A 25539-nucleotide genomic window follows, 5' to 3' on the forward strand; every position below is an offset into this window, starting at 1 on the left:
CACTATCCGCTTTCTTCATGCTCTTAGGGCTATGTACACTTTTGTTTTGTCCCACTGCTTTCCCTTCGGAGGAGGGGACCACTCTTTAGGGCTCCATTGGAGCAAATGGCAATTGGGTTTTCCACAGATTCTCATTTGTTCCAATTAGACGCTAAAGAACGGGCGTTCCATGAGAAAGGAGTGGGGCAAGGGAAACACTGCTCAGACTCATGGTTTCTAGGGGAAGTGTGGAGAGCCCTTGTTTGCCTTTTACATCCCAGGTGTCCGAGGGTCAGGCCTTCCCAATAAAGGACAATCAGTACATTATATTTTGGGAATGATTCATGTATTTATGCAGCTGTTTTGCTTTATACTTTCTGGATGTCCCGTGATTGTGTTATAAAGTGGTCGTTTTCTGTGTTATAAATCAATTATGGCTGGCAGTAGTTTCTTTTTGTTTTCCATTGTATTTCTTATCAATAAAAAAAAAATGGTGTGGCGTGAGTAAGTTTTTATTCTGAAAGTGTGGCTCAGAGAAAAAAAGTTTGAGAACCACTGGTCTAACTGTTGCACCACTGTAACTGCTTTGAAATGTGACAGTTTATATATACAGTACTGTAATCCTAAGCAAGGGATGCAAGGGAAGGGGGCAGAAGTAACTGCTCACCCTCTACTCACTTTCATAGAGATGACAGCAAAGTTGTGAAAGTTGGCTTGCTTGCGGTATGTGTGTGTGTGTAAAAACTAGGTCACCAGCAGGAGTGCCCGCTTGGCCCCGCGACCGTGGATGCCCAGGGATGTGGGTGCCATGCAGTGTGCATGGCCCTGACACCAAAATTTGTGGGTGCCTGGCCCCTTCATGGGGAATTTTTTTGGGTATTTGAACACCCAGGGCCCCAGGGAGTTGGCACCTATGGCCACCACACAATATGAGAACACTCATCAGCTTGTCCCTTCCAGCTTCTGGGGAGTTCATTTGTCACACTCAAAGACTTGCACAAAGACCCCCATCATAGGAACACCAGAAGAGCCTGCAGGATGGGGCCGGTGACCCCTGTAGTCCAGCATCCGATGAGCAAAGATGCCTGTGCGGTAGGATCCAGGCACAAGAGCCACCCTGGCTAGTAGCCATTGATTGCCTTATCACCCATGAATTTGTCCAGTCCTCTTTTAAAGGTGGTGGCCATCACTGCCTCCTATGCGAGGAAGTTCCCCAGTTTAACTATGTGCTACGTCAAGAATTCTTTCCTTCTCCAAAGGACTCAAGAGCCCACCGACACAGCCTGTGCAAATGCAGGCAGAGGCAAGAAAGAGAAGGAGGAGCGTCCCAAGGGGCGGGGACTCTGCCGGGCTGCCTTTGGAGGAAAAGGCATAGCTAGGCTCCTTGCTGGATTTACCGTGCCTGGAGGCTCTCTGCTCTTGCAATGTACTGTAAGTCCTGGCCAAGTGCCTGGCCGCTCCCTGCTGCTGCTGCTGCTCCCTCTTTCCCCCTCAAACCCCCAAGGATTCTTCATCCTCACTCCCCCCCACACACTAACCAGCTTCCTTCTTTTTCTGACTTTGCAGGGCTATGCTACACGCTTCCTTTGGTGATGCTGCTGGGTGCCAGCCCGGGAAGACTCAGCACAGGTAGGGAATCTCTTCCACTGCCACCACCAAGAACACCTGCAAGCTTTTGCAGCAAGCCGCTTGTGCCAGTGAGGCGTGGGCAGTGTGTGTGGGTGAGAGACAGACTATGCACGGATGTGCGCCCTGAGGTCTCTGAGGTCAGTGGTGCTGATCATTTCTGGGTGGCGGTGAGAGAGCTGCAGTTGTTGGTCTGCAAAAAAGTGAAGCCTTTGGATCTGACTCCCAAGGACGACATCCACCCTCCCTCTGCTAGCCAGATTCCTAGGGTGAGCAGGAGGGAATGGACTTCGTATCCATAGGCTTCTCAGAGGTGTCTGGCTGACCATTGTCAGAAACAGGATACCGGGCTGGGGTGGGTGGGGAAGGGTTGGTCTGATCCAGCATTGCTTCTCCCTTGCATTTTTCGGGATGGGAATTTGATTGGAACCAGGCCTTTGCTACAGAAGAGCTCAGCTGCGGAATACGTGAAGGAGAGGTTGCAGCTTCACACATCCTGAATTAGGAAGCAAGTGTCTCCAGGGCATCTTGTAGCATGAATATCTGGCAAAGAGGCAGCCAGTAATATCTGGCAAAGAGGCTGGGGTTGCTTGTGAGAGGTGCTTGGGTTAGTTATGTGGACTCGAGACCGGGCTCAGAGGCGGTAGCACATCAATTTAGGTGAGCCCTCTTCCATCTGGTGCCCTCCAGAAGTTTCAGACTACAATTCCCATCAGATCCAGACCGCTGGCTGAGACAACTGGGAGTTGTAGTCCAAAACATCTGGAGGGCACGAGGTTCCAGAGCACAGACATGTGGGCGTGTTGTGGAAGTTACGGCATGTGCTTAAGTAATTTACAAAGCTTTTATAATTCACATTTTCCATTGTTGCTCTTTCTTATGAAAATCAAAACCAGTGGACGTGTGTGTGTGTGTGTGTGTGTGTGTGTGTGTGTGTGTGTGTGTTAAAGCTTTACCCGCAAGTTAAAAGAAAAGAAATGATATGAACATTAAAAAGATTAAATCAGATTTGACATTGATATATTAAGAATTTTTAAAATTTGCAACTCAATATATACTACAGGGTACCTACATATAATTATTTTCTGCCCTTAAATATTGCTCCTGTTTCTTTCTGTTATTTCCTTCTATAAGATACTAAGCATATTTAATTAAAAAAAAATTACAATAATTTACAAATAACTGTATGGCATTTACTAGCAATCCATAGATTGAATCCTGAAACCTTGCATTCCAACGGAAGAGAAACAAACCCCATTTTTCTACAGCCCTACCTGCCTTCCCTCACTTTAATAAGACTTTTTAATTTAATGCTATTGATCGTCACCTGAACTTCAGATAACTGCAAGTCAGTTGAGTGTGCCGTATGGTTTTTCCAGCCCAGACAAATTATCATTCTGGCAGCTTGATACAGATGGCTATGATATTTCTTAGCTATTTCTGAGAGCGAAATACTTTTAAGATGTCAGATGAACAAGCTGCGGTGGGAAACGGTACGTGAAACCCTTAGGAGGCAGAAGACTCTGCTTGTTTCTTTGGGTGCTCAGGGCCAGCTCTGGATCTAACCAGGCAAAGTGCCCCCGAGCAGGCTCTCTGCTGGTGGTGGTAGCATCTGCACTGGGTGTGTCCCGCACCCTGCACCCCCCCCATCATGACTCCTCAGGGTTCCCTGGAGTGGTACTGTATTGGGGCATTGTGGGTAATTAAAAGGTCTGAGCCTTGGGCGCCAAGCAGGTGCTTGAGGTGAGCGACCTGAGGCTTCCAGCTGTGGAATTCTATCCTGCAATTGGAAAGATTTTAAGGGCTCCGGCTGAGCCTGGTGTGAGGCCTCCAGGCCCTTGAGCCACACTGGGTGTGTGGATGGTCTTAGCCTGAATATCTAAGGTCCTCTGTCTTTCACTCCTCACCCCCCACCCCTCAAATACTTACTTTCTTTGCAACCCCTGGTGGGTTGAGAAACTGACCCCTGGGTAACCTCAGTAGGAAATGAAAACAACCAGAGGTAGAGCTCAAAATCCCCATCCTTTTCAGAGTCAGGGTGTCTCCAGGCTGCTACTGCTTTAAAAGAGGGGTTCAAGTCTGTGCTTTCAGTTTGCAAAGTGTGGTAAAAGTGCTCTGCCACCTTTAAAAAAAAGAAACAGGCTTTTTGCAGTTTAGAAAGCGATGGAGAGAGGCATTGGAAAGTGTAGGGTGAACAAAAGATGAGCAGGAATACAGTGGTGCCTCGCTAGACGAATTTAATTCGTTCCACGGGTCAATTCGTATAATGAAAAATTCGTCTAGCGAATCCCATAGGAATGCATTGAATTTTTATTTATTTATTTATTTGCCCATAGGAACGCATTAATTGAATTTCAATGCATTCCTATGGGAAACCGCGATTCGCTAGACGAATTTTTCGTAAAACGAATTCGTCTTGCAAGGCAACCTCCGCTCGAAAAATCTCTTCGTTAAGCGAATAATTCGTCTTACAGGGCATTCGTCTAGCGAGGCACCACTGTATGTGTAAGGACCACTTGAGCAAATCAAGATGTGTAGTAGAATTGTAAGTTGGAAGTTACCCCCAAGGGTCATCTAGCCCAACCCCAGGCAATGCAGGAATAGCAGCTACAGAATTCCTGACAGACGACACCCGACCTCTGCTTAAAAACCTCCAGTTTTTAACCCTCCATCTTCCAAGGGAGTCCACTGCACTGCCATGCAGCTCTTATTGTCAGAAAGCTATTCCCAATATATGTGATGAGTGTGGGATCAGTGCTCAGAAAAGAGCTAACTCTGCATATGCTATACACAAGCTATTGTGGATGAACGGATGGATTGCATTTGTACTGGGCTCTTCAGCTAAGAGAGGCTTCCAGAGCGATGTTTGATAACAACCAGTTAAAACAGGACAGTCCCTGCCTTTACCTGGAATAACATGACACAAGGGGGAAAGGGACATGGAGGGAAGAGGAAAAATCAAAACACAGCTTTCTAAACACTTTTTCCTATATTGACCCAATGCTGGCACAAGACGTGCCTGATGGAGCTGGCCTTTCACAACAGAGCCAGGATAGTTGCTCAGTAATTATGGGCCTTTTCAGTGGTGGCTCCCTGTTTGTGGAAAAGTCTTGCCAGGGTGGATCCAATGGCACTACCTTTATCTACTTTTAGGCGCCAGGCCAAAACTTGCATTTTTAACTCTGGCTTTTGGACCTTCATTAGAATCTTTTCTACGGTAGTACTTGTGGCATCTTTTAGTGATGAGGGGTCCATAAGGCCTGGCTGTGATCTGTACAGGTGTGGTTTCTAAGTTTTTTATTGGCCGCGTTCATTAACGTTGGTTTTTATCTGTTCACATTGTGTTTGTTACATCCCTTTGGGTCACTGGTAAGAAAGTGAGTAATATAAAAGCAAATATTATTTATTTATTGCATTTATATCCCACCTTTTCTCAAGGAGCTCAAGGTGGGGTACATAGTTCATCCCCCTCCCCATTTTATCCTCCCAACTAGCTTGGGAAGCAAGTTAGGCTGAGAGGCAGTGACTGGACCCCAAAGTCATCCAGTGAGCTTCATGGCTGAGTGGGAATTCGAACCCTGGTCTCTCCCACGTCCTAGTCCAACATTCTAACCACTACACAACATTGCCTAGAGGGGTCCTACAAAACTGGCCTTTCAGCTCTTCCAATCCAGGTCCCTCCTCCTCCTCCTCCTGCAAACCTCTCCCCACTGGAGCTGAATATAGGCCAGTGCTGGTCACCTTAACCGCTTTTTGGCACCAGTGATCACCTCTGTTCCATCACCATTGACACTCATTGAGCACCCACAACTTCAGTTGCTTGAGAGGAATTTGCCTCTGAGCATGTGAAGAATTCTTTCCCCTAACCCCTGGTTGCCAGCCACCCCTCAAGTATCCAAGGCTCAGTAGGTGATGGGGCAGAGAAAGAGTTTAGTTGCATCCCCTGCTCATTCTGCATACCAAACACCTTCCCTTCTCCTACTTTCAAGTTGTTTCCCTGTGGCTAAATTCTAAAACCTACAGACTGGAGACAAAGGAGAGTTATAGAGGTGGGAAGAAGAGGGGGGGGTCAAAGCTAACTAAACAGCTCACACAATGAATATTTTATTTTAAGTATTTATTACAATCTGTTCTGGCTTATGTTAGACCAGTGGTTCTCAATTCTTTTCTCTGGGCCACACTTTCAGAATAAAAATTTGCTTGTGCTACACTAAACTTTTTACCGTATTGATAAGTAATACATTGGAAAACAAAAAGAAACAACTCCTAGTAGTGTTTAATTTATAACGCTGAACACAACTACTTTATAATACGATAATGGGACATCCAGGAAGTATAAAACAATGCAGCTATATAATATATAATATTATGTATATAATATAATATGTATATAACTAAATATAATATAATATCTTTATAACATAATATAATAAAGTTTATAATATAAACAGCCTTGGCTCAGTATACCTGAAGGAGCGTCTCCACCCCCATCGTTCTGCCTGGACATTGAGATCCAGCGCCGATGGTCTTCTGGCGGTTCCCTCACTGCGAGAAGCCAAGTTACAGGGAACCAGGAAAAGGGCCTTCTTGGTAGTGGCTCCCACCCTGTGGAATGCCCTCCCGTCAGATGTCAAAGAAATAAACAACTATCTGACATTTAGAAGACATCTGAAGGCAGCCCTGTTTAGGGAAGTTTTTAATAACTGATGTTTCAATGTATTTTTAACCTTCTGTTGGAAGCCGTCCAGAGTGGCTGGGGAAACCCAGCCAAATGGGTGGAGTAGAAATAATAATAATAATAATAATAATAATAATAATAATAATAATATCATTATTATTATTATTATTATTATTATTATTATTATTATTATTATTATTTATAAATGAGTCTCTTACATATGTTAGGGCTGTCATACATCTGGATTTCCCTGGACATTACTGGGATTTCAAATGTAGACTATGTGTTTGGGGGGAATTTCTGAAAGGCAGCACTTTCTCCTGGTAAGTCAGTCGAAATATCGCGTACCTTAGGTATGTACCATATACAAACTCAAGGAGAGGTGTGTTTGCATTTGTACCACTTGATGCTTTTGCTCTCATTTTGAGAAGACATCTCTCAACATTCTGCAAATTAAAATAATATTTTGATGCTTTACTTACTATATTGCACTGAAATGTTTAAATGTTTCTTCGATTGTCCTTGAATCTTCCTGCCACAATTGCTGTCCGCTCCTGTTACATGAGTGTGGTGCAGCACATGCTTTGAGAACCACTGTGTTAGACCAACATGGTGCCTGCCTGGAGCCTTTGAAATCTAAAAGACATAACATAAAAGGACAAAGGGATGGGCAGGGCAGAGGAAAACAAGCCTGCTCAGGCACCCATTGGTTCTTAATTCATCAAGTTCTTGCAATTTCAGGATGGGGTCGAAACAGAGCAGAGGCAGAGCCAAGCAAAGCTGATCGCTGAGCATAGACAATGGAGGGACATTATACCCCATTCCCCCCTTCGCTGTATTTAGTTTCTTGACTGTCCAACTTAGGCATCTAGCAACCTTATCAGGGATACCTTAAATAGAAACTGAGCAGCTGGCATGTTGCAAAAAGGGGAAACTGCAAACCTAGCAACTTCTTTTTTAAAACAAAATAAGAAGTTCCCCAGAACTTCAGAGTTGCTTCATGTATCCTTGTATTTTCGTTTATCAATCTAGGTCAGCAGAAAAGGGGAAATGGGACTTCATGTCAACAGCTTCTTGATGACACCACCCTATAAATTCCTGGACAGCCTTACAGAATGTGCAGAATGAAATGGAGAGCTCGTCCACACTTCCCGTTGTCTTGTGGTTTCTTCATTTGTTCTGTGATTTCAGGCCATGGGTCCGGGAGGTTTTGCTTTTTCTCACCACCTTCCCTGGGAAAACTCACTGCTTATTGCTGAATCAGAACAAATGCCAATCTGCAGAAAAAGTGATTTACATCATTGACCATAAAGTGTGGGTTTTCCAGGGGAAAGCAGTGGGACAAAAGAAAAGCTCCTTGGACTTGTGCCTAGAAATGATGGGGCAATTGGAAACGTGGGTGAGCCCATTGTTCTGTGGGGCCCTGAGGCATTGTTGCCACAGAGTCAAGTAGGGATCCCCCAGCCCACTCTCTGATTGGCTGCCATAAGGCTGCAAGATAAATTCCTGAAGAATGGAGCTCCATTCATCAGACAGCAGTAAGAACATCATGCAGAAGGTGTGTTGCCGCATTGTAATATGTGGATTCCGCAAGTGGCAGGGCATCCTGGCGATAGCTAAGAGAGCAGAAGAGGTATTATTCCAGGATCTGACTTATCTATTCCATCTGTCAGTGTGCTATCCACAGGCACACTCATATTTTCAGAAGCTCCAGGAATGCCTTCTAAGAATGAGAAATGAACTGTGAACCTCCATCTGAGAGTACCGTACATTATCTGGAAGCCCACGAAGGTAGAGCTATTGATTGGTAAACATCTGGTTGATCCTGGTAGCATGTTGTTGTTGTTGTTTAGTTGTTGTTTAGTTGTTTAGTCGTGTCCGACTCTTCGTGACCCCATGGACCAGAGCACGCCAGGCACTCCTGTCTTGCACTGCCTCCCGCAGTTTGGTCAAACTCATGTTCGTAGCTTCGAGAACACTGTCCAACCATCTTGTCCTCTGTCGTCCCCTTCGCCTAGTGCCCTCCATCTTTCCCAACATCAAGGTCTTTTCCAAGGATTCTTCTCTTCTCATGAGGTGGCCAAAGTATTGGAGCCTCAGCTTCATGATCTGTCCTTCCAGTGAGCACTCAGGGCTGATTTCCTTCAGAATGGATAGGTTTGATCTTCTTGCAGACCATGGGACTCTCAAGAGTCTCCTCCAGCACCAGAATTCAAAAGCATCAATTCTTTGGCGATCAGCCTTCTTGATGGTCCAGCTCTCACTTCCATACATCACTACTGGGAAAACCATAGCTTGAACTAGACGGACCTTTTGTCGGCAAGGTGATGTCTCTGCTTTTTAAGCATATGGTAGCATATGGCTGAGTTTAAATGAGTTATCTTGGCCAGCAACACCCCAACTAAAATCACATTGTCAGCTTATGAAGATGGGAATTTGACAATGTAGTGAAATGAGATTTCAGCCCACATCCTCTAAGGGTCAGACAGTGGCTGGAGTAGGGCCTGGTATCTTGGTCATAGCACACACTCCACAGGCATGGATATAGCACTTGACCTCATTTTAGAGAGATGGCAGCAAGAAGGCATGAACAGGGTTTTTAGGAACCTCCAGCTCCCTATAGTAGAAGCAGCCTGGCCTGGCACCCTTGAATGTAGAGCCTCCAGTGGTGGAACAGGCAGTCAACCTTTGCATTGGTGATGGGGAGCTTGTAGCCTTGCCCATCAGCTCCAGTCAGCAGAGCCCGTGATGAGAGGCAGCAGAAGTCCCAACCACCATGGAGGATAAGGCTATCAATGCAAGGCTGGATTAAGACCTTGAGAGACCCTAAGTACAGTATATTCCTGCGTATAAGACTACTTTTTAACCCAGGAAAATCTTCTCAAAAGTCAGGGGTCGTCTTATACGCCGGGTCGTATTTCTTATACAGTGAGTATATCCCAAACTCTATATTTTAACTGGAAAAGTTGGGGGTCGTCTTATATGCCCAGTCGTCTTATACACCGGAATATACAGGTACTTAAAAGATTTTGGTGCCCCTGTATATCTCTAATTCAAAATATAAACAATAAAAAACCATAAAATAAAATTTTATTTATCAAAATGACACAAAACCTACAGTAAGATAGAAAAGTAAGATGAATTTTTATATACTTCCACTTTATTCATATTTGGAGGGGAAATCCTACTTTTTCTACCGTAATTGTAAAGTCTTTGATCAGATCCTCAGAACTAATCTTACATGACACATCTGCTTCCATACTTAGTAGAGATAAGGCACCCATCCTGCCTTGTTTGCATAGTTGTTCTTTTGGGATTTTTAATACACCAGTACCTCAACTGAGAAAATGAACGCTCAGCTGAGCAATTTGTGGCCATTGATGTTAAAAATGCAAACTATATAGGTGCTGCAGCTAGGAAGGCAGATGGCTGGATGAATACTTCCTAGAGTTTTGGTTTTTTTTAAAAAAAGAAAGAGGCATGTGTACTCTGTTTCCCTCCCTCTCACCAAAGGGTTGCCATATTTCAGAAAGTGAAAATCTGGGCAGAAAAGTCTGGCCCCTCAGCAATGGCCCCAGGTGCTGGCAACCCACACTATGCACTGATTGTATCCTTCTAGAGGTGTTGCCCAAGTCTAGGAAACTGTAGCCCTTTGAGGGGAATGAGGGGTCTCTCTCTGTGTGTGTGTCTCCTAACAAGCTAAGCAAACTACACTTCCCAGGATACTTTGAGGTGACCCACGGCTGTTTAAAGTGGTATGATACTGATTTACATTTACAGTGTGGATGAGGCCATGTTCTTGAAGCAATAGAATTAGTGGTGGATTGATTCTGCTTTATTAGTTGTTCCGCGATACTTCCTCAGTGCTGCCACTTATTGCTGTGTGGGAAAGGCTATAGTGCAACAAAATTGGTACCTCAAACATTTGGAGAACGAAACATCATGAGATTGCACCAGGAAGTTGCAGGATATGTACTGACTGGAAACAAAGTAGTGTGTCATCCCCAAAACTTTTGCAGGCATGAACCATATTGAAAGCAGGATCTCATACTAAAGTCTTGATAGCCTCATGAACAGGGCCGTTTTTAGTTCTGATGAGGCCCTAAGCTCCTGAAGGTAATGAGGCCCTTTATATGTCCAGCTGTCCTTTGTCAACAACAAATTGTCACTGTTTTTGTGTTGAATATATGGTATACAGTGGTACCTCTACTTACGAATAACTCTACTTATGAATGTTTCGACTTACGAACGGAGCTCCGTCCGCCATCTTGGATGCAGTTTAGATAGGATTTTTTCTACTTACAAATTTTTAGATAGGGTTGCTTCGACTTACGAATTTTTTCTCCCAATGCATCCCTATGGGATTCAACTTACAATTTTTTTTGACTTACGAATGTGCGTTCGGAACACATTCAGTTCATAAGTAGAGGTACCACTGTATGGTTATATATGGACCTAATAGTTCCTATTTGCACATAACAAATAGGAGCCTACACAACACAGAACACCATTGCTTTATGTAGGTTTTATTTTATTTGTCTTTTTATCTTATATTTTGGAAATGTACATCCAGTTTTTTCCCTTTAATTTTTTTGGGGGGCCCCAAGAGAGTGGGATCCTAAGCTTGAGCTTGTTTGGCTTATACGTAAATCTGGCACTGCTCATGAATTGTCACAAATACACAGTCAAAAGCATGCCTAAAGGTAAAGGTACCGCTGACAGTTAGATCCAGTCGTGGACAACTCTGGGGTTGGGTGCTCATCTCGCTTTATTGGCCAAGCGAGCCGGCATACCGCTTCCAGGTCATGTGGCCAGCATGACAAAGCCGCTTCTAGCGAACCAGAGCAGCACACAGAAACGCCGTTTACCTTACCGCTGGAGGGGTACCTATTTATCTACTTGCACTTTGACGTGCTTTCAAACTGCTAGGTGGGCAGGAGCTGGGACCGAGCAACGGGAGCTCACCCCGTCGCAGGGATTCGAACCACCGACCTTCTGATCAGCAAGCCCTAGGCTCAGTACAGCGCCACCTGCATCCCTGAAAAGGATGCCTGGAGGGACCCAAAAGGAGTCATAGAAATTGGGGTCATAAGTAGACAATGTGTTGGCTAATAATTGCACCTCCCCATCCTAGCCCTAGTGCTTCGTTAAACTTTAAATGTCTGCTTTTGTTTGTTTGTGTGTGTATGTTTTCTGGGTGGAGATGTTCCACTGGTTTTGAAGAATTGAAACTGGAATATTAGCTCATTTATTAACTGATTGCAGCATAGCCACAGCCAGGATTTATGTTAAAGGAGGCAGAACCTCAGTTAGTTAAGTATTTTTATTGATTTACTTGATTTAGGGGTGTAGCTGCCCCCCCCCGCTACACCCATGAACTGCGGTTTTAAAGTAAGTTTTATTGTTCCCTACCCTGAGATTTCATGATAAAAGCTAGGCTAGCAATGTCTTTAGTAAACATAATATAAACTTAAATGAAAGCCTCATGACCCAAAGTGAAGCTGCATTTCCTGGGTCGTAACATAGCATAGTTCCCTGGGGCTTTTGTAAAGTGATGTGTGTGGTGGAGTGTGATTTGAAAGTGCACACCACCCTTGTGAGGGTGGCCGAATGCCAACCCACACAGGGCTTCTGTGCCTTTCTTAGGTGTGCAGGCGAGAGAATTTCAGGAGGTGTACGTTGTCATGCAAGCGATACCTACTGAAAGGCACAAGATCTGTGGCTGCTATTAAAAGCACAAGGCCATCAGAACAGCCCTGCTGGATCAGGCCCATGGAACATGTAGCACAGCATCCTGTTCCCATCTTTTTCCCAGATGCCCGTGCGAAACCAGCAAGCAGGATTTGAGCACAAGAGCTACTCTCCCCTCCTGTGGCTCCCAGCATTACTGCCTCCAACAGAGCCATCATGCCTAGTAGATGCTGATAGCCTTATCCTCTGTGAATCAATCCTTTTTTAGAGTCCTCCATATGGGTGGCCATCATTGCAAATTCCACAGTTAACTCTGCGCTGCCTGAAGAAGTACTTTCTTTGCTGCTGCCCTGAATCTTTCAACATTCAGCTTTGCTGGAGGTCCACAAATCCTGGTGTTCTGAGAGAGGGAGGAAAGCGTTTTTCTGCCCACTTTCTTGATTCCAGGCATAATTTTATAACCTCCTCTCAGGTTGCTTCTTTCTTGCCTTTTCTCTAAGCTAAGAAGTCCCAAACGTTGCACCCTTTCCTCATAGGGGAGTCCTTCCATGTCCTTGATCATTTTGATTGCCCTTTCTTGAACCTTTTTGCATCTGGCCATCTAGCCACCTTGATACATTGAGTTCAAAGAGTTCTGCCCTCCATGCTCAGGTGGGGAAGGGGATCCGCCACCCCACCCAAGGACAGAGAATATGTGAAGCCAGTTGTGCCATAGTTCCCAGGCTGCTCCAGGCTTAACAACACCACCACCACCATCCACAAGGCTTTATTTTTAAAAGTTAAAGAAGGAAAGGGGGTGGACATGACCCTCAGCCACCTCAAAATGCCTTGTTCACACATTACACTGAACATAGGGTACACCTGCCTTTGTCTCTGCACATGCACAGGTGTGTTTGCATGAAAGAGGGTACACTTGTTGATTTGTACAGGTCAGCTCTTCCATACTCAGGTACATTTACTTCTGAGTAACTACAGGTGTACTGCTCAACACCCAGTCTGCCCACGCAGATGGTATGATTGTTGGATGGAATGTGCTAGTAAGGTGCAGACGTAGCTTAGCTTGGGCACTCAGCACCAGCCTGCATTATGAACAGGCAGGACCCCAACATTCTCCTGCAGGTACCTCTCCATGGCAAAAGCACAGGTAGGAGGGCAAGACAGTGTTCAGGTGGCCCGATTCAAAAGAGGACCTGCATTGCTCCTGCACCTTTAATAGTTGCAGGGCAGCTGAAATCCCCTCTTCTGCAATTCTTTTAAAGGTGCAAGAGTTCTCTCCTCATTTGTTCCTAGTCTTCTAGGCAAGCTGGTCCCTTGTGATGAAACTTCTCATTAAGGAGCTGCAGAGAAGCTTGCAAACAGCCCTCTCTGGATTCCCCCCCCCCACTCCCAGAAGGAAAAATAGCAGCTAGCTTCCGAAGAGGAAAACAGGCACAGCTCAGCCCCGCCTTTACTGGCCTGAGATAAAGAGTTGCTCCCACTTCTTCCAAACTGACTGTTGTATTAATATGTCAGCCCCTTGGCCTCATGCATCTCTCTTACACTGCCAGGAGGTTACCGTAACCACAAATGAACTCCCACAAATGAACAATCTTTAGGGAGTTACCAGGAAGAGCCACCTCCACACTGTTTTTCGAAGGGACAAGCGAGCTGCGTCCTTTCCTTCCAGCAGATTCAAATAGTTGGGCATTCCAGGAAGTAAAACATTCTGGAAATATGTGAGGAAATAGATATGCCTTTTAAAAGGGCTTGAGATATTTGCTTTAACTTAATTTGCAAGTAAGGCATGGGGGAAGAGAGGCCCAGATGGTTTATTTATATGTGCAAATGAAACATTTTATCCTCTGGACAAGAACCAGGAATTCTAGCTCAGAGGCTGCAGCCCAGCAGAGTGGACATGAGGGATGGGGTTGGGTAGGATTTGCTTCAGAGTTCCTCAAACATTTCTATGAGCACAGTTTGAATTTATACATCAAATGTAATAATTGAATCCCCTTTAAAAATATGGGTCTCCCACCTCTGAATGTTTCTCTTGCAACCTGGGGCTCTGTCCACAATGACACTCTCAACCAAAGGAGGTGCTGGAGGGGGCAGGGGGGCAAGGACCCCCCCAAAAGAGCTCACCCCTCATTCACCCCCCCAATTGCTGGACTCATTAACATATTGCTATGTGGCACCCCAGTCTCCAAGTGGTGAAAATTCCTGTGGTTCCAGGTGCTTACCCATCTTTGATTAATTTGGAAATGCTGCATTTAAAAACCGTTTAATCTCTTTATATTCTTTAAATCTGATATTTCCTTCATCTTTTTCTAATAACACTTTATATGTTGGCCAATTCCCCTCTAAATTTTTTCTCTTTACCGCTATTATTTCCATTGGCGATATCCACCACGGCATCCTTGGTTCCAATACACCTTTGTTTCTTCCAAATTTTATATAGATATTTTCTTATAATGTTGTTATTAAAATTACTACGCTCTTTCAATTTTTCCTCCACTAAGTATTTGCGCCATCCGAAGACCAGGCCCACCCCTTCCAACTCTAATACATCGGCATTCTTTAATTCAATCCATTCTTTCAGCCATACTAAACCGGCTGCATCGTGGTACAATTCCAAGGTGGGCAAATTGAAACCTCCTCTCTCCCTTCTATGTGTAAGAAATTTATATTTAATTCTAGGTTTTTCCCCATTCCAAACGAAGTTTGCCAGATCTTTCCTCCATTCTTTAAAGCACTTTGCGTTTCCTAATATGGGTAAATTTTGGAACAAAAAAAGCATTTTGGGGAGAACACTCATTTTGATTACTGATATCCTTCCTAATAGAGAAAGTTTTAATTTAGACCAAATTGTTAAAAAAAATTTGTATTTCTTTCCATGCTTTCTCATAATTTTCCTGGTATAAATCTATATTTTTTTGTTGACCCCTGTATTCCCAAATACTTCATCTTCTTCTTAATTTCAATACCTGTCATATCCTGTAATTGTTATTTTTCTTTGAATCTAATGCTCCCTGGGTACAGGACCCCAAGAATTGGAAGGGACTCGTGCCATCATCCAGACTGACCGCCACAAATCAAAACACCATTCAAGTGTGGTCATATATTATTTCTGTAGCTTTCCAACAGTGCAGCTCCAGCTCTTGAGCCAGAAAAGTCTGTGTCTTTTGCAGCTGCTGGTGACAGATCATTGACAATCCAGAAAGGGGTGGGGGGGTGGGGAAGCATCTAACTTACAGCATTGAGCAGCCAGGTTCCAACCTGGTCCCCACCTCCAGCATCCCAGACCCACCACGCAACCAGCATGGAAACAGATCTTTTAGTCCCTGAAGAGATGTCTCCTAACCTTTTGTGCTGATTGGAGCCAATCAGAGTGAAAGGAGTATTACTCATGAGGATGTGCTCCCAGAGCCACTTTGTGGAAGAGGTGTGGGAGGAATGTGGAGGGCTTGGAGAGGATAAGAGCAGACAAGCACAGTGCAAATTTAGCAGCAGCCTCTTACTCTAGTGGTGACCTTGGAAGTGAAGATATTTTCTGACTCCATTGTGGCCACAGTACTGCACTCTGGAGAGGCTTTCTTGCTGCTATTTGAGAGCCTAGCTGCTCTTGAGCTTCACCAGAAGGAGGACTTGTCTTGCACACAACTGAAGAAACCTCAATCACAGTTTGCTGTCCGTTTTGGTTGTCTAAAGCTGCATACATCAGCACGTGGGTCAAAGCAATCATTCTGAAACGAGATAGTCACTTCCTTTGGTTTTGAGATGCTGCACTGATTGTCACGGCAACATTTTAAAAGAGATTAAGAGAGTTTTGTGGCACCCTGAAGACTAGCAAATATATTATACAATAAGCATTATAACTTAGAACTCTAGTCTGTAACCCCCTCCCCCCTCCCCCTGGCTGCAATGGATGAAACCCTCCGATAGTCCCTTAGCGCCTCCCAGTTCCCCTTCACCCTCCCAGTTTTCCATTGTTAAAAATAATGGGGGGAGTTGGACTAGATGATGGTTTGGGCCCCTTCCAACTCTACAATTTGGTGCTTTGGTTGGGATTGTCTGTTTTTAGGGGGCATCATTTTTGGGTCGTTTTTTATTTGAGCGGGGGGCGGCGCAGATAAGTGTTTTCCTGTTTAGAGGTGAGTAGCACAGGAAAGACTCAATATGTGTCCTTAATGATGTCAAAAGGATGTCATGAGCATTAGACAATTGCATGAGGAATCCCAGGGAGCAGCGTCAGTACAAGTTCCAGTTAGCATTGTATCATTGATCAGAAAGGGTTGAGCCCCAGCGTCACTTGTATTTTTAAAGACATCAGCCTCTGTGGGTCTGTCTGTATGAGGGTGTGGCACACTCTGCTGTAGCTGCACTGCTTTTAATTTTTATGTTTTAGGGCCTTCTCAGTGGTGGCACCTGCCCTGTGGAACGCCCTCCCATCAGATGTCAAAGAGAAAAACAGCTACCAGATTTTTAGAAGACATCTTAAGGCAGCCCTGTTTAGGGAGGCTTTTAATGTTTAATAGATTATTAACCATTAAACACCGTGCTATGGTCCATGGGGTCACGAAGAGTCGGACACGACTAAACGACTAAACAACAACAACAACAGATTATTTTATTTCATTTTTCTGTTGTAAGCCGCCCAGAGTGGCTGGGGAAACCCAGCCAGATGGGCGGGGTATAAATTATTATTATTATTTATTATTATTATTATTATTATTATTATTATTATTATTATGTGGGGGGTCGGGTGTGTGTGACAGGACTGCTACAAGCATTGTGCCATTGTGGTGTGGTAAGAGAGTTGGACGAGGATGAGGGAGGTAAAGGTAAAGGGACCCCTGACCATTAGGTCCAGTCGTGACCGACTCTGGGGTTGCGCGCTCATCTCGCATTATTGGCCGAGGGAGCCGGCGTATAGTTTCCAGGTCATGTGGCCAGCATGACAAAGCCGCTTCTGGCAAACCAGAGCAGCACATGGAAACGCCGTTTACCTTCCCGCTGTAGTGGTTCCTATTTATCTACTTGCATTTTGATGTGCTTTCGAACTGCTAGGTTGGCAGGAGCTGGGACCGAGCAACAGGAGCTCACCCCACCACAGGGATTCGAACCGCTGACCTTCTGATCAGCAAGCCCTAGGCTGAGTGGTTTAACCCACAGAGGAGACCAGGGTTCAAATCCCCACTCAGTCATGAAACTCGCTGGGGGACCTCCATTGTGAAATGGAGGCATGGGGTAAGAGGTCCTTGGAGGAGCAGAGGCAGGATATAAATGTAATAATAATAAACATATTCATCTTGCACCAACTTGATTGATGGAATCTACTGCCATGAAAAGTGGCATAATTCATAGAGGAGAAGGAGCACCAGGAAGAGCTTTCTGAGGATAAAAGCTGTTTGAGACTGGGACAGATGCCCTTGTAAGGGGAAGGACTCTCCTTCACTGGAGGTTTTTAAGCAGAGGTTTGATGGCCACCTGTCAGGGGTCCTTAAGCTGAGATTCCTGCATTGCAGAGGGTTGGACTAGATGACTCTAGGGGTCCCTTCCAACTCTACAATTCTATGATCAGAGGAGGAGGGGGATCTATGAATTTCTACCAGTCGTGGTGGCTGCATGGCCTTCAGAGTGTGCCTCATTTGCTAGGGAACAGCAGCAGGAAAGGACTGTGCTTCCTGGATATGCCTGGCTGGCTACTGTAGGCCATGTGGATCTCTGGTCTGATCCTGCAGCTGTGGTGTTCTGGAAGTAACTCCTGCCTTCCTCCTCCTCCTCCTCCTCCTCCTCCTCCTCCTCCTCCTCCTCCTCCTCCTCCTCCTCCTCCTCCAGTGGTGGGTGCCTCTTCCAAAAGCAGGAGGCTGCATCATGGGAAGAGGATGGGCGCCACCAGGTCTGCACTTGCCAGGGGAGTGATTATTGTCCCATGACGCTTGTCCATGCACAGCCTCAGGTAGGAAGGGCATGTATTCTCATGCCCCTCCATCTCCACCTCACATTCCCTGGGGTTGCCAAGTGTAATTCATCACCAGAGCTGAACGAAGCCAGGAGTTCCAGAGGACATTACCATTAAGAGACTGAGGCAGGAGGGTGTGTGTGTAAGCATTCACAAAGCTTTGGGGGAAAGGATCCCAGCAAAAGTCCTTCTGGAAGGCAACCAATATGATAATGGATCTGGAAAGCAGGCCTTATGATGAACAGTAAAGGGAGCTGGGGATGTTTAGCCTGGAGAAGAGGAGGCTGAGAGGTGACAGGGTAGCCATCTTCATATACTGTATATCTGAAGGGCTGCCACATGGAAGATGGAACTAGCTTGTTTTCTAGCTGCTCCAGAGGGTAGGATACAAACCAATGAATTCAAAGGAGATTCTGACTGTGGTAGATTTATGCTCTGAGGCTGATGGACCCCTTTTCATTGAAGGTTTTAAAGCAGAGGTTGGATTGGCCTCCAGTCACAGACTCCTTAGCTGTGACTTCTGCATTGCAGGGGGTGGGACTAGATGACCCTTGAGGTCCCTTCCAACTCTGCAGTTCTGTGATTCTATGAAAGGCTCAACACCAGGCTCATTTGTTAGAGGAATGTAGGAAGGACCATTCCAGTTCAGTAGAATTATGAACAGAATTACGAACATTTATTAATTATCATAATCTTTATCTTTTTATATTTCACACATGCACTGGTAAGTTGCTTTTCAGCAAGTACCCATGAAGACATGCAAACCACAAAAGAACACCCACGTTTCTCACTGAGAAAAGAGATATTTGCTTGTAAAAAAGAAGAAGTATTTGTGTGCTTCCAAAAAAACACAAAACCCCTCGGAATTACTTTCTCCCTCTCTTTGCAATGCTCTCTGCTTGACCTCTCCAGGAGAGGCTGCTCTCCACCCAGTCAGGAAACTGGGACAGGAGCCAGTAAGGGCTTGGGATCCCACAGAGCAAGGACTGAATGTTAGGGAAGAGTCCGTGGCCTCCAGTGGTTCTGGAGCAGCATTTTTGAGACTCCCACTTTTCTTTCTCGCTGAAACTGTTTGCAATTGTGCCTTAAACATCTCACCCTTAAGAAACTCCCGTCCATCATGGACTTCCATATCTAATAATGGGATCTTGCCCAGAAGTTCCTTAAGCTTTTTGAAACCAGCTTTCTAAAAGTCCAGTGTGTGTGTTTAAGTGCACTCCGCTTTCCCTTGCCTCTGTGTAATCAGTCCCAAGAGGAAATGGTCATTGCATGAGGAAACCTTGCCATGGGTACAGGAAGCAGCAGGAGTCTTGATAACTTCCATTTATGAACAGCAGCTCAGCATAGCAGCTAGATCTTGCCTTAGGCAAGCCTAAGGCTCCGGCTGCAACTATCTCCCACTATGGAGGGACTCACAGACCAAAGAGAAGAGGGGGTTAGGACTAGATGACCCCTCAAGCCCCTTCAAATTCTACAATTCTATGATTCAATTATAGATCAAGTACGTCTCTCAAAGCAGAAGGAAACCTGAGACAAATCCGGAGTGGAGTCCCTAAGATAGTTGGCTGGCATCTGGTACGGCTCTGTCCGGCAGCTCTTGCAGCCAACCTATTGCTCTGTTTTCCTTTGGACCACATCAGCGAGGCCCAGAGGAGGGTCTCTTGTAATGTCTGGGCAGCCCAGGACCTCCCTATGCATGGCCCAGGCCTGTGCCCCAGGGGGGGGGGTCACTTCAGCACTTAGCAATAGCTCAGGTATCAGCTGTTGTTTATTACATTAGCCTCTCATTATCTCTGAAGATGCAAATATCTTCTCCAGCTCCGTTTACTGGGTTTGTTTAGTTCTTCCCCATCTCGTATAAACACAGCATTCTCCAGCGTCCTATTAATTTAAGCTTACAAACTACAGCTGCAACCGGCTTTGGCATGTCAATAAAAAGACAATCCACAACAGCTGCTGTGCAGCTGTGGGTGCTAATATCATTCCGTTGGCTCAGAGGTCCTGGCTCTTGATGCGGATGGCCTGGGTGGGACCATGATGAGGGACCAAGAAGAACTAGGGACAGACAAAGTTTATGGTTATGAGGACATGGTAATTTTAAAAAAACCAAACACCCCATGTTTAGGGGATGTATAAGTGGGGGTTCCAAACAGTAGCAGAGGGGCTGTTGCCTTTGTGGCCTGCCTGGGGGCTTTATAGAAATCTCTAGTTGGCCACAGTTAGGATCTGGGTGCTGGACTATATCATTTGATCTCACAGGTTGATTTGTATTTTTTTTTTGTCAACTATGCCAGGGAGTTCTTGAGATGTGCTTCTGCATTGGCTCAGCCTCAGAGCATAAATTGTTCAGAGATGCAACAGGCAGGCTCTTCCAGGAGCAGGTAGTTTTTTACCTGAGACTCCCCATGGGATTCATGCTGATGAATTCAGATTACTGGAAGCCCACTTCTTAATGACACAAAACTCTTCCTGGAGCCCCTTTTTGTGCCAAGTATCTAGGGCAGTAGCCAATGTCAGTCCTGCTCAGAGTAGGCCCATTGAAATTGAGGGTCTGCTCTGAGCAGACTGCAACTTCTAGTTCACTGGTTTGGTTCAACACAGAGGGGTGGTGGAAGGAACCAGCTGGGGAACCCCCAAGTAAATAAAGTTCAGAGCCTGGGGATTGGTGGTGGGGTGATGATGAGTGGTCACAGGGAGAAGACTGGGAGGAGGAGGTGTTGGAAGCTGAAGAGGTAACAGGGTTTAGTGAGCAGGGAGAGTCTGTGCCAGAGGGAAGTCCAGAAGCAGAGGCTGGAGAGGGATAGGAGGGAGGTCAAAAGACAGAGATGAGGCACACTTGTCTCCCAGAACCCGAAGATGCATAAAAAGGAGAGGACAGAAGAGAGGTTGGCTGCACACAACTTGGGGGAAAGCCCTGGAGAGGAGGAGGCATGGGCAACTGTGGAGAGCTGGTGACTTTCAGCCTCAACAACTGATTTCATGGAGGAAGAGCCATCAGGAATGAGCTGCTGTGCTCATTAGGCCTGAGTGAAGATCATGCTTTGCTCATAAAGAGTGAACTCCAACTTCAGACAGTGATTGCTGACCGGCACACTCTGGGACAACCGGTCTTCAACTGTTCGGTCAGGACTCAGTAATGGGTCACAGTCTGACCCAAGGTGAGTCACAATGGGAGCGCTACCACCATGCAAATATGTGGTAAAAGATTAAGAAATGGGTCCCCAAATGTAGGAAGTCAGGCCATTGGCCATCTAGCTCAATATTGTCTACACTCTCGAGGATTTTAGGCAGGAAGCATCTCTCAACTCTACCTGGAGATGCCAGGAATTGAACCTAGGACTTCTGCGTGTTTGGGTTAAAAGTGGGTCTGGGGTCTGAAGTGACTGAAGATACCTGTCCTAGTTTGTATCTAGTTCTCTGACCAGATTGAAAACAGGCAGAGACTCTTGGCTGTAACTGAGAGGTTATCATCTGTCCTGACCTGTAATGCAGATAGTTTGGGCTTCTTGGCTCAACTTGGCTGCATGGTTTTAAAATTATCCTGAGCAAAGAGTCTGTGTAGAAATGGTTCTTTCACCAAGTGCCTCGTTTTCTCTTCCCCTTCCTGCCACACCCTCTTGCAATGACCAATTTGCAATGAAAATCCAACACCAGGCCCCTTTCTTTTGTAAAGAGATCCCGTGTGCTTCTCAATTTCCTTTGCATGGTTAGGTGGCCCAGAGAAGCACAAGCCCTACATTGTGCCAGTGGCGGCCTCATTTGCTTAAAGTCTCCAAAGGTGTGGAAATCTGCTATCATCGGATCCCAGTATTCCCCTAATCTCTGATGACTGCAATAGCTTTACTCATCTGTGCCTATGCATGAGTTGCAACGCAGCAACTTGTTCAGAGACACAGTAAACAGCCTCTTCCCAGAAGCAAGTAGTTTTCCAGCATCTCTCCAAGGGGAATTATTCATTCATTCTATCACACATTGGAGTGGTCTACTGGCAGAGTTAAGGAGGTGAGCTTGGAACAGCTTCTGAGGCAGAGAAGCAGCAGGGAGAGTTTTCTATCATGTTGCGGGGTGTGTGTGGCCTTCAGGCTTAATTCATCTTAGCCCACGCCAAACCTGGTGCCTTGCAGCTACAATTCTCATCAGCCTCAGCCATGCTCTCCCAACCCACACTTCCATTGGCAGCAAAAGCACAAGCAAAATGGTCCAGCGGTTGGAGCAATTGCAGAGTTTGGGACATTTGGGTTTAGAAAAAAGGCATGTAAGAGGCAGCACGATAGAAGTTCAATAAATTTATACATGGCATGGAGAGTGGATAGAGAGAACTTTTTCGCCCTCTTGCATAATACTTGGAACTCATGGACATCCAATGAAGCTTACTGTAGGAAGATTCAGGACGGATTTTTTTTTTAATCCTTCCAGTAGCACCTTAGAGACCAACTAAGTTTGTCATTGGTATGAGCTTTCATGTGCATGCACACTTCTTCAGATACACTGAAACAGAAGTCACCAGACCCTTGTGTATAGTCAGAGGGTGGGGAGGGGTAATATTCAGAAGGGTGGTGGGAATGGGTGATTGGCTGATAGGAGTGGTAAACCTGTTAATGACTGCAATTGGTCTTGCAGGAAAAAGCAAGGGGTGAGATGGCTAAAAATAGCTTTATCGTGTATAATGAGATAAGAATCCGATGTCTTTATTCAGACCAGGTCTCTCCATGGTTTTAAGCTTGGTAATGAGTTCCAATTCAGCAACTTCTCTTTCCAGTCTGTTTCTGAAAATTTTCTGTAATAAGACAGCTACTTTGAGATCTTGTATAGAATGTCCTGGGAGATTGAAGTGTTCTCCTACTGGTTTCTCTGTCTTATGGTTCCTGATGTCAGATTTATGTCCATTGATCCTTTGGCGTAGGGTTTGGCCTGTTTGTCCAATATAGAGAGCTGAAGGGCATTTGTTGGCATTTGATGGCATACACAATGTTAGAAGATGAGCAATTAAATAGTCCTGAGATGGTATGTTGGATGTTGTTGGGGCCAATAATGGTGATTTTTAAAAAGTCCTTCTTCATGCACCGCAGAGTTAAAAACCAGGGAGCTCTTTCCCCCAGGAGGCAGTGATGGCCACCAACTTGGATGGCTCTAAGAGAGGATTGGACAAATTCATGGAGGAAGAGAGGGCTATCAATGGCTCCTAGCCACAAGGGCTATGCTCTGCCTCCACAGTTTGAGACAGCAATGCTCCTGAATCCCAGTTGCTGGAAATCGTGGGCAGGAGAGTGCTCTTGTGCTTGACTCCTGCTTGCTAGTCTCCCACTGGGACACCTGGTTAGTGAGTGTGATACCAGGATGCTGGACTAGATAAGCCTGATCCAGCAAGCTCTTTTAATGTTCTTTTGTTAGCAGCAACGTCAGTTGAAACGGCAGGTTCCTGCCCTAAGGAGATGACCATCTTAAGGTCTGGCAGTAGAGGCAGTAACAGAGGCAAGAAGAGCAAGGAGCCTGGCCATACTGAAAGCTGCTCCTCTTCAAACTTCTAGATGCATAGGTTCTGGGATAACCCAGAGGCTCGGAGCTGCTGGTTCCTCCCAGTTTATGCTCCTAGCCTCTGATCCATTTCCAGAGGATGTGGAGCAGAAGTTTGGCTCCAGCGGTGGGGTGGGGTCTGCCTGGAAGGTACTGTTTCATCATCCATGCTTTCTGCTCCTGTGCTCTGGGCCACGTCTACCCCATTGTTTGTTTAGCCCAGATTGCTTCCTTATCTCAGCACTCTGTTTAATGGGGCTATAAAAAAAGCTTGGGGCCTGGATCTCTTGCCAGGAGGGCTGATTTGTGATGGAAAACCCATTGCTTCTTCAGTTGCCTAACTTTGCTACAAGGCAAGGCAACCTTCTCCAAGCCCAGCCCAGCCAAGGACAGCCATGTATCACCTGGCCAAACAGCGGAAGCTGGGTGACTTCAGATATGACCCTGAGCTCAACTAAAATCCAGCACATATGTTTTCGCAAGCTGGCCAGAACTCTGAGCATCATAGTTGTCAACAAACACCAGGAAGATTCAGGAGAAATAAAAGGAAGTTAAAACTATGGCACTTGCTTCCACAGCGGATAGTAATGGCCACATACTTGGACACCTTTAAAAGAGGATTGAACAAATTCACAGAGAAGGAGAAGGCTGTTACTAGAAAATGCTCATTGCATACCCCACCCCCTTTTCCTTTCCCTATACTAGGGATCGCCAACCTGCGGCCCATGGGCCGGAAGCGGCCCACGGAGGCCGTTTAACCAGCCTACAAGCTGCCCCCGAACTGAGCCGCCCACTCGGCAAGTCCCCACGCACTGTGCTAAACTGGCACAGCACGGCGTGGGGACTCTCTTCTGCGGCTCCGGAAATTGCTTCTGCACACGCCCAGACACCAGAAATTTCGTCTGCACATGTCTGTGGTGCCCAAAATCACTTCTGCGCATGCCCAGATGCCAAAAATCGGTGTCTGGGCATGCACAAAAGCGATTTCTGGCATCGCACTGAGCCAGTCTGGCCCAAGGAGGATCTCTATGGGAGTGATCCAGCCCATGTCCAGTGAGCCTTGCCGACCCCTGCTCTATATAGTATATATGTTGTGTGCCACATGTCCCCAGGATATACATGAAAATAAGTGTATATTTATGCCAGATACTTTCAATCTAGCCCGTGGGTAGGCAAACTAAGGCCTGGGGGCCGGATCTGGCCCAATCACTTTCTAAATCCGGCCTACGGACGGTCCAGGAACCAGCGTGTTTTTACATGAGTAGAATATGTCCTTTTCTTTAAAATGCATCTCTGGATTGTTTGTGGGGCATAGGAATTCATTCATCCCCCCCCCCAATGTAGTTTTTGCTGCATGATTTTTGGGTGCAATTGTTTGCAAGCTGTTATGATCTTTTTATGAAGAGCATTTTTAATAAATAAAAAGTGACAATCATTTGTTTTCTCTTTTCCCCTCCCCTGCCCCCCACAGTGAATCCATGCTGCTTTTTCCCATGCCAACACAAGGGCGTGTGTGTCCGGGTTGGCACAGAGGGCTACGAATGTGATTGCACCCGGACCGGCTACTTTGGCACAAACTGTTCTCTGCGTGAGTATCCCCCTGGCCTTTCTACAACATGGGCAATGGTGTAAGGGTGGATAAATAAGCAGATTCCAGAGGGCGAGGGGTCCAGAAAAGGTGGGGAAAGCTGCTTATCATGGAGAACCTTCTTGTTGCCGCTCTTCTACCGTTACACGCCACCTGAGTCTCTGAGTGACGAGAGCCGCCAGGGTTTCCAGGAGCTCACCCAAGCTTTGGTTTCCTTGGAACTGAGGTCACTGGAGACTGTGGGGTCTTCAGGGTCTGTGATTTATTTACACCCATAGACAGCCTGAGCATAGGAAGGAGGGGCTTACAGAGGGGCTTATCCCAGCATATCTTGCTTAGATCCAGCACAAAGCAAGTGGGTCTCTGTGTCTCCAGCTCCCAGCCTTCTTTTTTAGTTCAGCTCTCTCTCTCTCTCTCTCTCTCTCTCTCTCTCTCTCTCTCTCTCTCTCTCTCTCTCTCACACACACACACACACACACTGGCTATTATGTGGTATCTGTAACAGTGCCACTTATGCTGACC

General features: G+C 45.9%; 1 protein-coding gene across 2 annotated transcripts in view; it reads left to right on the top strand.

Moving 5' to 3' along the window:
• The first annotated feature begins 923 nt into the window (after positions 1–923).
• PTGS1 (prostaglandin-endoperoxide synthase 1) overlaps positions 924–25539 on the top strand; it is a 39717-nt gene continuing 15101 nt past the window's right edge. The window contains exons 1-3 of one of the 2 annotated variants that reach the window (XM_060270638.1): positions 924–1410; positions 1546–1608; positions 24901–25017. In XM_060270638.1, coding sequence (XP_060126621.1) covers positions 1404–1410; positions 1546–1608; positions 24901–25017 — 187 coding nt within the window. In that variant the 5' untranslated portion in view covers positions 924–1403. Of the gene's footprint in view, positions 1411–1545; positions 1609–1633; positions 1746–24900; positions 25018–25539 lie in introns of those variants that run through there. The other variant, XM_060270639.1, reaches the window with a different exon arrangement.

The sequence above is a fragment of the Zootoca vivipara genome, chromosome Z (genome assembly GCF_963506605.1).
Source record: "Zootoca vivipara chromosome Z, rZooViv1.1, whole genome shotgun sequence".
NCBI classification, from domain to species: domain Eukaryota; kingdom Metazoa; phylum Chordata; class Lepidosauria; order Squamata; family Lacertidae; genus Zootoca; species Zootoca vivipara.